General features: G+C 41.7%; 1 protein-coding gene across 3 annotated transcripts in view; it reads left to right on the forward strand.

Annotated features, from left to right (window-relative positions):
* Positions 1-13,139, forward strand: part of F8 (coagulation factor VIII) — a 143,367-nt gene that overhangs the window by 83,664 nt on the left and 46,564 nt on the right. For all 3 annotated transcript variants that reach the window (XM_061137962.1, XM_061137963.1, XM_061137964.1), the window contains one exon: positions 1,062-4,107. In XM_061137962.1, the coding sequence (XP_060993945.1) occupies positions 1,062-4,107 (3,046 nt within the window). The remainder of the gene's footprint in view (positions 1-1,061; positions 4,108-13,139) is intronic.

A 13,139-nucleotide genomic window follows, 5' to 3' on the forward strand; every position in this document is an offset into this window, starting at 1 on the left:
TTTTTCATGGGCATCCTATTGTCTAATAGGGCTCTGTGAAATATACTTTGAGAAAATTTTTCAGTTAAGATTTTGCTTCTGTAACTTGATGAGACCGTTCATTTACCTGATGGGTAGCTTAGTAAAGGTGTATTTGTTTCCATTTATGCTTATGCATATACTTCACCACCATAAAATTCTTTCACTCAGATAATCCTGTTCATAGTAGATCATTAATATTGTATTAATATTGTAGTATCATTAATATTTGTAGTAGGTCATTAATACCGTTTGCACTGTGATGAGTTATTATGTTATTTGTATCCTAAACCTAAGTCCTGCTCCCTTATGGTTACTTATCCTACACATTGGTCATAGTGGATGCTTGGCATTGTGTTGTGTGATTTAAGTGCATTATTAGATACTATGAGTCATTTATAAAATTGAAAACTGGAGCTCAGAGACCTCAACTGACTTGCTTAAAGTCACACAGCTGATAAATTGTAGCACTGGGACTTGACCCCAGGCAGTGAGGAGGAAATGACAACCCACTCCAGTAATCTTGCTGGGAAAATCCCATGGAGATAAGAGCCTGACAGGCTATAGTCCATGGGGTCACACAGAGTTGGACATGATTGAGGAACTGAGCACTGAGAGCACAATGTTACTGTAGAACCTACAGCACTGTGCTGTATAGCAAAAACAGCTGGCCTATGTAAACTTTCCAGAGTTAAGTCACTGTCATCACTGGAGTTCTATGTGACTAGTAAGACTCGCCACTCTTATGTATGTTAATTACATTTCTCCATTTTTATGCCAATATATATTCATTTAAAATCACAGCCCTTTCTTGTGGTCACAAAGAGATATGCCACAACAGCAGCAATGCAAAAACCGCTTTTACTATCATTGTTGGACTACTGTTACGTGTTTCTGGCATTTAACATAACAACTGGCAATATAATGGTACTAAGTAGTATTTTTTTTTTCATTTTTCTGGGAATGGAAGAGAATCTCTAGCACAGATCTTGCTTGTGACTTGAGTTATGAGTAATCAGAGTCTTATTCTTCCTCATCTCCAGGTCTGTGGGTTCTGGGGTGCCACAACTCAGACTTTCGGAACAGAGGCATGACAGCCTTACTGAAGGTTGATAGTTGTGACAGGAACGTTGGTGATTATTATGACACATATGAAGATATTCCAACCTTTTTGCTGAGTGAAAACAATGTCATTGAACCCAGAAGCTTCTCCCAGAATTCAAGGTACCCTAGCACTAGGCAAAAGCAATTCAAACCCACCACGACTCCAGAAAATGACATAGAGAAGACTGACCCTCAGTCTGGAGAGAAAATGCAGCTGCTTAAAGAACAAAGTGTCTCCTCTAGTGATTTGTTTATGCTCTTGGGACAGAATCCTACTCCACACAGATTATCCTTATCTGATCTCCAAGAAGCCAGAAATGAGGCTACCGATCATTTACCTGAACCAACAGAAAGAAACAAAGGCCCATCCCCATCTGAAGTGGCACATCTCGGACCAGAGCTCCATCACAGTGGGGAAGGAGTATTTACTCAAGAGCCAGAACTGCCACTAAGATTAAATGAGAATTTGGGAACAACTATAATGGCAGAGTTGAACAAACTTAATTTAAAAATTTCAAGTTCATCAAACAACAATCTAATGCCTTTACCAACAATTCCATCAGACAAGTTGTCAGCAGGTACTGAAAAGACAGGTTCCTTCGGACCCCCAAATATGCCAGTTAATTTTAATAGTCAATTAGGTGCCATTGTATTTGGCAAAAGTTTATCTCATGTTATTGGGTCACGTGTACCTTTGGGCTTGAGTAAAGAAGATAATGATTCCAAGTTGTTAGAAGCAGCTTTAATGAATAGTCAAGAAAGTTCACTGGGAGAAAATGTATTATCAATGGAGAGTGATAGGCTATTTAAAGAGGAAAGAGTTAATGGACCTGCGCCATTGACCAAAGATGATGCTTTATTTAAAGTTAATATCTCTTTGGTAAAGACAGACAAGGCACCAGCTAACTCAACAACTAACAGAAAGACTCACACTGATGACCCAACAGTATTAACTGAGAATAGTACATCAGTCTGGCAAGATATTGTTATAGACAGTATTACCAACTTTCAAGAAGTGACTTCTTTGATTCATGATGAATTGTTTATAGACAAAAATACTACATCTTTTGGACTAAGTCATGTGTCAAATAAAACTACTTCATCCAAAAAAAGGGAAATGACCCACCAAGATAAAGAAGGCCCTGGGCCACTAGATACAGAATATCCAGATACACCGTTCTTCAAGACTCTGTTTTTGCCAGATTCAACAAATGTGATAAAAAGAACCCATGGCAAGAACTCCCTAAGCTCTGGGCAAAGGCCCAGTCCAAAGCAATTAACATCATCAGTATCAGAAAACTCTGTGAAAGATCAGAATGTCTTATCAGAAAAGAATAAGGCAGTAGCAGAAGATCATGAATTTAGCAAGGACACCGGCCTTGAAGAGATGATTTTTCCAAATAGCAAAAACATAGTTCTTACTAACTTGGCTAATGTCCAAGAAAATGATACAGACAATCAAGAAAAAAAATCCCAGGAAGAGACAGAAAGGAAAGAAACATTAATCCCTGAGAATGCAGTTTTGCCTCAGGTGTATACAGTGATTGGAACTAAGAATTTCCTGAAGAACCTCTTTTCACTAAGCACTAAGCAAAATGTCGGAGGTTTAGATGAAGAGACATATACTCCGGTACTTCAAGACAACAGGTCATTAAATGATTCGGCAAAAAGAGCCGGGATTCATGCAGCCCATTTCTCAAAACGAAGGGTGGAAACAAACGTGGAAGTCTTAGGGAATCAAACAAAGCAAATGGTAGAGAAATCTCCAAGCACTACAAGACTGTCTTCTATCCCAAGTCAGCAGGATGCAGTTCCTCACCGTGATAAGCGGGGTTTGAAACAATCCAGACTCCCACAGGAAGAAGTAAAGCTTGAAAGAGGGGTAACTTTGAATGACGCCTCAACTCAGTGGTCCAAAAGCATGAAACGTTTGACCCAGGGCACCTTCACACAGATAGAACACAAGATGGAGAAAAGGACCATTACTCAGTCCTTCTTACCAGATTGTTCTCTGAGGAGTCATAGGTCAATTAGACCTACAGATGTGATCAAGATCCCACCCCAAGATAACTCTTCTCATCCTCCAGCATCACCCTATGGTTGTAACTTGGGGGCAAGTCATTCTGGGATCCAAGAAACCAGTCACTTCTTACAAGGAGCCAAGAAAAATAACCTTTCTTTAGCCTTCCTAACATTGGAAGTGATCGGAAGTCAAAGAAAGAGCAGCGCCCTGGGGAAACAGGCCACAAATCCACTCATGTACAAGAAACTTGAGAACATGGTTCTCTTGAAACAAGGCTTGTCTGAAGCATCTGGGAAAGTTGTTCATCAGGAAGACTTGCCTACAAAAACTAGCAAGGTTTCTCCTGCCCACCTGGATCTCAGGGAAGAGATCTTCCTTCAGAAAACACAGGGGCTTGTTAAATTGAATATAGTCTACAGGCCTGGAAAAGTGCCATCTCTGAAATGGACAACAGAAAGCTCTGAAAAGATTCCATCCAAGCTGCTGGGTCCCCTTGCTTGGGATAACCAATCAGCTACCTTGATACCAAGAGAAGACTGGAAATCCCTAGAGAGGTCACACAAACTCACATCTTTGAAGACAAAAGATATCACTTTGCCTCTGGACCCTAGTGAAAACTATCATTCAATAGCAGTAGCAAATGAAGGAGAAGATAAGGCCAAAAGAGAAGCTTCCTGGCCAAAGCAAGAAGGGACTGGAAGGGTGTGCTGTCAAAATCCACCAATCTTGAAACGCCATCAAAGGGAGATAACCCTTACTACTCTTCAGCCAGAGCCAGACAAAACCGACTATGATGATACTTTGTCGATTGAAACAAAGAGAGAAGATTTTGACATTTATGGTGAAGATGAAAATCAGGACCCCCGCAGCTTTCAAAAGAGAACACGCCACTATTTTATTGCTGCAGTGGAGCGGCTCTGGGATTATGGGATGAGTAGATCCCCCCACGCACTAAGAAACAGGTATGGGTCCATTGATTATTCCTTTGTGCTACTGTTGTGACCTTTGACTTGACCAGATGCTGAAACAATAGGGAAGGCACAATCTGCAGCGAGGCTCCAAAGGCTGTTTTATAGAGGAAACTGAGAAGCAAGTGGCAAAGTCTAGAGGAAGCTGAGGAGCAAATGGGAGGTTAGGTGGTGACACCAATAATGAGGGTTACAGGATGGTAAATCCAGGTAGCATGAAACTCTTACTCTGGTGAGATGGAGAAGAAGAGGGGTCTACAAAAGGGTAGAGAGGTCAGAGTCAAGAAGCAGCCATGTGGAACAGGAAGGAAGTCAGCCTCACCTAACAGCTTATGAGCTTCCAGGTAAGGCTTAGTCTCCTGAGTGTGCCCTGATACACACAGCAGGAAGCAGTGAAGTGTGTGGTAATGAGATTGAGGTGATAGGGGAGGTCATTTTCCAAAGTACTGGGGATCCAGAGGGCAAAATGGGAGAATTTCAGTGTTAAGGGAGCAGAAGGAGGTTGGACAGGGGAGAGAACACACAGAGAAATATGGAAGATAAACATAAGGAGAGTGAATCAGCCAACAAATATTTATTGAGCATCTGCTACATGCCAGGCACTTGCACAGACACTGAAGAATAGCAAAGCAGGAGCTTATACTCTGCTGGGAAAAGCAAAAGGCAATAAAGTACTAGAAAACTAAATAAGGGAATCTTGGTGCTGTTCAAAAGGTAGAATTGACTGATACGGCAGAGAGTGACAGGGTGTGTTACTTTCACTGTGGTGGTCAGAAACATCCTCTTTGTGGAGTTGATGCCTAAATGATGATAAGAGGTCAGCTAGGGACTTCCCTGGTAGTCCAGTGACTAAGACTCTGCAGTCCCAATGCAGGGTACTGAGGTTCAATTCCTGGTGAGGGAACTAGACCCCACATGCTGCAAATAAAGATCCCACATGCTGCAACTAGGACCCAGTGCAGCCACATACATTTTTTAAAAATAAATAAAAATGAGGTCTGCTAACCAAAGTTTGAGAGAAGACATTTTCAGCAGAGGGAATAGGAAATCCAAAGGCCCTGCAAATGAAACAAGTTTAGCATGCTTGAGGAACAAAAAAGGACCAGCATGAGTGGAGTACAGTAAAGAAGTGTGTGCAGGGGTAGGGCAGAAGTGAGTGACCACACCATCGTGGTTATCCAGGACATTACTGCCTTTTTTGTACAGTTCTTCTGTGTATTCTTGCCCCTTCTTAATCTTATCTGCTTCTGTTAGGTCCATACCATTTCTGTCCTTTATTGTGCCCATATTTGCATGAAATTTTCTCTTGGTATCTCCAGTTTTCTTGATGAAATCTCTAGTCTTTCCCATTCTATTGAACAGGGTAGTGAGGGTGAAAGTAAAAAGAAAGGTAAGGATGTTGAGTATAATTTAAAGATAAGCAGAGAAGCTTGCTGTTAGATTGAGGATAGGGAGGAATGGTGAGAGAAAACTGAAAAATGTTTCATTTTTGTCCTGAGCAACTAGGTGGATGCTGGTGACATTTAATGAGATGTGGAAGGCATGAATCAGAACAGATTTATTTGAGGAAACACTCAAGGGTCTGTTTTGTACATATTTAATTTGACATGCCTACTAGATATCCAAGTTCAAATGTTGAGTAGGCAGTTTGATATATGAGTCTTGAAACCAAAGAAGTGGTTTGTGCTGCTACTGCTGCTGCTGTGGTCACTTCAGTCATGTCTGACTCTGTGCGACCCCATAGACGGCAGCCTACCAGGCTCCACCATCCCTGGGATTCTCCAGGCAAGAACACTGCCTGGAGTGGGTTGCCATTTCCTTCTCCAATGCATGAACGTGAAAAGTGAAAAAGTGAAGTCGCTCAGTCATGTCCGACTCTTTGTGACCCCATGGACTGCAGCCTACCAGGCTCCTCCATCCATGGGATTCTCAAGGCAAGAGTACTGGAGTGGGTTGCCATTGCCTTCTCTGTGGTTTGTGCTAAAAGATACCAATTTGAGTGTTATAATCATATTACTAACATTCAAATAAGATTTAATGGGATGATAATGGAGTAAAAGTAGCTGTAAACCATGCCCACTTTAAGGGCTACATCCTCAAAGTAATGGTAAACCAGTTAAACTTTTATTTCATTGACTTATAACCCAGTTTTCGGTCATACGTATTGTCCATGAAATCCCTATCCTTGATCATAATTTAAGCAAATCTTGAATTGGCAGTGCCTGCAGACATCTGGTAGAACACATAAAACCTTTCGTGGAAGAAACCAAAATTCTAGGCTTCAGGTTATTTTCACAAATGTTCGAGATACAATTTCCAGAACACAAAAATGCTGGGTACAAAACAAGGAAAGTAAGCAAGAGGCCACAGAAACAATAGAGAGCCAAATACAAACTCACAGACTGAAGGTCTCAGAATCACCAGATACAATTAAAACACTAATGCATCATGTAGAAAGAATTGGTGAAGTAGTAGGTAAAAGAAATAATATGAAATGCAGAATGCAGAGCTTTTTAAATGTAATATAGAAAAGAGATAATAAAGATTATGTGTTCTAAGTCACTTTAGTCATGTCTGACTCTTTGCAACCCCATGGACTGTAGCCAGCCAAGCTCCTCTGTCCTTGGCATTCTCCAGGCAAGAATACTGGAATGGGTTGCCATGACCTCTTCCAGGGGATCTTCCTGATCCAGGGATCAAACCCGCATCATCCAGCAGTGGCCGCAGGACTGGAAAAGGTCAGTTTTCATTCCAATCTCAAAGAAAGGCAATGCCAAAGAATGCTCCAACTATCACACAGTTGCACTCATCTCACTCACTAGCAAAGTAATGCTCAAAATTCTCCAAGACAGGCTTCAACAGTATGTGAACCGTGAACTTCCAGATGTGCAAGCTGTATTTAGAAAAGGCAGAGGAACCAGAGATCAAATAGGCAACATCCGTTGGATCATCGAAAAAGCAAGAGAGTTCCAGAAAAATATATACTTCTGCTATTGACTATGCCAAAGCTTTTGACTGTGTGGATCACCACAAACTGTGGAAAAATCTTAAAGAGGTGGAAAGACCAGACCAGGTGACCTGCCTCTTGAGAAATCTGTATGCAGGTCAGGAGGCAACATAGAACTGGACATGGACCAACAGACTGGCTCCAAATAGGGAAAGGAGTACGTCAAGTCTGTATATTGTCACCCTGCTTATTTAACTTATATTCAGAGTACATCATGAGAAACGCTGGGCTGCATAAAGCAGCCCGGAATCAAGATTGCCGGGAGAAATACCAATATCTCAGACATGCAGGTGACACCACCGTGATGGCAGAAAGTGAAGAAGAACTAAAGAGCCTCTTGATGAAAGTGGAAGAGGACAGTAAAAAAGTTGGCTTAAAGCTCAACATTCAGAAAACTAAGATAATGGCATCTGGTCCCATCACTTCATGGAAAATACATGGGGAAACAGTGGAAACAGTGTCTGACTTTATTTTTGGGGGCTCCAAAATCACTGCAGATGGTGACTGCAGCCATGCAATTAAGACATGCTTGCTCTTTGGAAGAAAAGTTATGACCAACCTAGACAGCATATTAAAAAGCAGAGACATTACTTTGCCAACAGAGGTCCATCTAGTCAAGTCTATGGTATTTCCAGTAGTCATGTATGGATGTGAGTTGGACTATAAAGAAACCTGAGCACTGAAGAATTGATGCTTTAGAACTGTGGTGTTGGAAAAGACACTTGAGAGTCTCTTGGACTGCAAGAAGATCCATCCAGTCCATCCTAAAGGAAATCAGTCCTGAATGTTCATTGGAAGGACTGATGTTGAAGCTAAAACTCCAGTACTTGGCCACCTGAAGCGAAGAACTGACTCATTTGAAAAGATCCCGATGCTGGGAAAGATTGAGGGCTGGAGGAGAAGGGGACAACAGTGGATGAGATGGCTGGATGGCATCACCGACTCAGCGGACATGAGTTTGAATAAACTCCAGGAGTTGGTGATGGACAGGGAGGCCTGGCATGCTGCCATTCATGGGGTCGCAAAGAGTCAGACACGACTGAGTGACTGAACTGAACTGAATTGGCAGGCAGGTTCTTCACTACTGGTGCCACCTGGGAAGCCCAAAGATTATCAGTTCAGTTCAGTCGCTCAGTCGTGTCTGACTCTTTGCGACCCCATGAATCACGGCACACCACGCCTCCCTATCCATCACGAACTCCCGGAGTTTACTCAAACTCATGCTCATCAAGTTGGTGATGCCATCCAGCCATCTCATCCTCTGTCGTCCCCTTTTCCTCCTGCCCCCAATCCCTCACAGCATCAGGGTCTTTTCCAATGAGTCAGCTCTTCACATGAGGTGGCCAAAGTACTGGAGTTTCAGCTTCAGCATCAGTCCTTCCAATGAACACCCAGGACTTAACTCCTTCAGGATGCACTGGTAGGATCTCCTTGCAGTCTAAGGGACTCTCAAGAGTCTTCAACACCACAGTTCAAAAGCATCAATTCTTCAGCACTCAGCTTTCTTCACAGTTCAACTCTCACATCCATACATGACCACTGGAAAAACCATAGCCTTGACTAGACAGACCTTTGTTGGCAAACTAATGTCTCTGATTTTTAATATGCTATCTAGGTTGGTCATAACTTTCCTTCCAAGGAGTAAGTGTCTTCTAATTTCATGGCTGCAGTCACCATCTGCAGTGATTTTGGAGCCCAAAAAAATAAAGTCTGACACTGTTTTCACTGTCTCCCCATCTATTTCCCATGAAGTGATGGGACCAGATGCCATGATCTTAGTTTTCTGAGCTTTAAGCCAACTTTTTCACTCTCCTCTTTCACTCTCATCAAGAGGCTTTTTAGTTCCTCTTCACTTTCTGCCATAAGGGTGGTGTCATCTGCATATCTGAGATTATTGATATTTCTCCTGGCAATCTTAATTCCAGCTTGTGCTTCTTCCAGCCCAGCGTTTCTCATGATGTACTCTGCATATAAGTTAAATAAGCAGGGTGACAATATACAGCCTTGATGTACTCCTTTTCCTATTTGGAACCAGTATGTTGTTCCATGTCTAGTTCTAACTGTTGCTTCCTGACCTGCATACAGGTTTCTCAAGAGGCAGGTCAGGTGGTCTGGTATTCCCATCTCCTTCAGAATTTTCCACAGTTTATTGTGATCCACACAGTTGAAGGCTTTGGCATAGTCAATAAAGCAGAAATAGATATTTTTCTGAAACTCTCTTGCTTTTTCAATGATCCAGCGGATATTGGCAATTTGATCTCTGGTTCCTCAGCCTTTTCTAAAACCAGCTTGAACATCTGGAAGTTCTCGGTTCACATATTGCTGAAGCCTGGCTTGGAGAATTTTGAGCATTGCTTTACTAGCGTGTGAGATGAGTGCAATTGTATTGTTGGCAAAGATTATAGCCAACACTATTTTCCAAAGATGGATGTGCCAAGATATCTTGTCCTACATGCTTCTTCTACAATGTGACCTTGCCATTCTCCCTTTCAAAAGGTAGTCTAATTCCCTCCTTTTGATTTGTGCTGGCAATGAATAGAATGTAACAGAAACGTGTGACCTGTAGATATAGTGGAAGTGATGGTATGTGATTTCCAAGGCTATCTCAGAAAGTACAGATGTACCGATGTAAGAGTCGGACCATAAAGACGGCTGAGCGCCAAGGAATTGCCTTCAAATTGTGGTGGTGGAAAAGACTCTTAAGAGTCCCTTGGACTGCAAGGAGATCAAACCAGTCCATCTAAAGGATATCAACCCTGAATATTCACTGTAAGGACTTATGCTGAAGCTGAAGCTGAAGCTCCAGTCCTTTGACCACCTGATGTGAAGAGCCGACTCATTGGAAAAGACCCTGATGGGAAAGATTGAGGGCAGGAGGAGAAGGGGGCAACAGAGGATCAGATGGGTGGACGGCATCACTGATTCAGTGGACCTGAGTTTGAGCACACTCTGGGAGATAGTGAAGGACAGGGAAGCCTGCTGTGCTGTAATCCATGGGGTCGCAAAGAATTGGACACAACTTAGTGACTGAACAACAACAACCTCAGAAAGTATCATGCAGCTCACGTCTATCCCTTCAGATACTCTCTCTGACCGAGAGTCCCGACTGAGTCCAACTTTCCAGCATTCTCCACCAAGGCAATAGACGTGAATGAAGCCATTTTGGACCCTCCAGACCAACCCAGATGCCAGTTGAATACCACTGAGTGACATTAGACACCACGAAGAGTGAAACTATTACTTTGCCACGCCCTGCTGGAACTCCAGACTTAACAGAATTGACAAGTATAATAAAAAACAGTTGTTGTTTTAAGCCACTAAATTTTTGAGGTAGTCTGTGATAAAGCAACATATAATCCGAAGAAAGAGGATAGAATGTGAAGGACTAACATATTTTTAATTGAAATCCCAAAAGGAAAGAGTGACTAGAAAAGAAACAACTACCAAATTATTCAGAAATTCCACTCTTGAGTATATATCCAAAGGAAATGAAAACACAAACTCAAAAAGATACATGCACCCCAATGCTCATAGCAGCGTTATTTAGAATTGCCAAGATATGGAAGCAACCTAAGTGTCCATCAACAGATGATTGATTAAGAAGGTGTGGTATACCTACACACACTGGAATATTACTCAGTCATGAAAAATAACAAAATTTTGCCATTTCCAACAACATGGATGAATCTAGAGGGTATTATGCTTATGTTATCATATGTTATCACGTACATGTGGAAGCTGACAAATAAACAAATGAATATACAAAACAAAAACAGATTCATAGATATAGAGAACAGACTTGTGGTTACCAGTGAGAAGAGGGTGAGGGGAGAAGAGGGATGTGGCTAGGGGACTGAAAGTTACAATCTGCTATGTATAAAAAGGATAGATTGCAAGAGTGTGTTGTTCTACAGCACAAAGAAATACAGCCATTATTTTGTGATAACTTTAAATGGAGTATAATCTATAAAACAAACAAACAAACAAACAAAACGGTTGAGTTACCATGTTGTACACCTGAAACCAGTATGATGTTGTAGATCAACTATACTTCAATGTTTTAAAAAATCAGATAGACTTAACTCCAACTATATTTTTTAAAGTAAATGTAGATAAATTAAATGTATCAGTTAAAACATAAAAATGTGGCTTTCCTGGTGGTCCAGTGGTTAAGAATCTGCCTGCCAATGCAAGGGACATGTGTTTGATCCCTGGTCTGGGATGATCCCACAAGCCATGAGACAACTAAGCCCAGGCTCTCGAGCCCACCAACCACGACTTCTGAGCCTGCATGCTGCAACTACTGAAGCCCACATACCTAGAGTCCGTGCTCCACAACAAGAGAATGCAGTGCAACAAGAAGCCCACACACCTCAAAGAAGACCCAGCCCAGCCCAAAATTAATTAGTTAAAAACAATTTTCAAAACAAAACAGAAAAATGTCAGACTTCCTTAAAAATTCATGCAAACTATATATTGTTTATAAGAGACACACTTAAAATCTAAGGATCTAAGTTAAGTAGAATTGTTACCAAAAGAGTATGTGGGTAGGGTCCAGCTGCTCCCTGCTCAAAAGCCAGTAAACAGGCCAGGCTGGTGGAAAGGAAAGTTTGCTTTATTTCAGATGCTGGCAACTGGTGATGGGAAGGGTGGCAAACATCTGTCCAAAGGCCAATCCTACAACCCCCCCGGCCTCACCCCCACCCCCCCACCCTGACAAGCAGGGGATGAGACTATTTATAGACAGAGTTGAGGGGGGAGGTTACATGCATAAACAGCACAGTCATCTCTAACAGGCATGTTCAGTTTTTCATCAGTGGTCTGACTAGCATCATCTTCATTGTTTTACGTACAGTTAATCTGCAGTTCTGGGCTGCACATGTTCCCATTTCTTTGCAGTCAATTCTTGAAATTGTGGCAACTCAAGTCCTGGGTACAGTCTGGTGATCATGTAGTTAACTTCTCCACCTGGTGTTTTGGTATCTATAAGAGAACTCACAGGATATGGCTCAAAATATCATCTATAGCCCTTGAGAAAGAACTAAAGGTCCTTGACAATGCTTGATGGCTACATTATATTATTTAGTCTCCTTAGACTGTTTTCCTTTGTTTCAGCATTTCTTACTTCTCTGATTAAACTTATTCTTTGACTAAAGTTCTTCACAGGCAAAAGGCAGGCAGAAGACATGGGGGGGAGGCAAGAATCATATAGTCCTGCTCTGTTTCAATCCACCTTTTTCTTTGATACTCTTCAATCTTGAGGAGGAACAGATACTGAACAAGAAAGGTGATAAACTTTCATTGTACCTGGACAAACATTTGAAAATTACTAGACATATTAGGAGCCTGGTAGGCTGCAGTCTGTGGGGTCGTGAAGAGTCGGACACGACTGAGCGACTTCACTTTCACTTTTCACTTTCATGCATTGGAGAAGGAAATGGCAACCCACTCCAGTGTTCTTGCCTGGAGAATCCCAGGGATGGAGGAGCCTGGTGGGCTGCCGTCTATGGGGTCGCACAGATTCGGACACGACTGAAGTGACTTAGCAGCAGGAGCAGACATATTACATAGTGTATAATAATCAAAATCCACCTTTGTACTGTTTTTTTTGTATTAATGATTAAAGCAGATGTACAATGTATGTTTAATAGGCTACAAACAGGCTGTTTTGGTTAGCCTAAAGTTCCAATTAAATCCTGTATTGACCAGAATGACTTTTCCATACCTCAATATGTGAATATTTTTTCCATAATTTTTCCCTTTTAAGTTGTAAGTCTTTCCATAGAGAGTATTGATAATCAATAGATTTTTCCAACATTGCCAGAGTGGTTCATTTGCCTGCTCTGGGTCTATCCATGTCCCTTGGTGCTCCTTTTTATGTATATATTTGCCTAGTTGTCCACATCAGGGGAAAACTAATCAGGTATCATGAACAGGCTCAGAGGTTAATAGGGAAATGCTTTATAGGCCATACATTTTAGCATTCATACCCAATTGTTGCACAAACATTGTACATGTG

Source organism: Dama dama, chromosome X (assembly GCF_033118175.1).
Source record: "Dama dama isolate Ldn47 chromosome X, ASM3311817v1, whole genome shotgun sequence".
Lineage (NCBI taxonomy): Eukaryota > Metazoa > Chordata > Mammalia > Artiodactyla > Cervidae > Dama > Dama dama.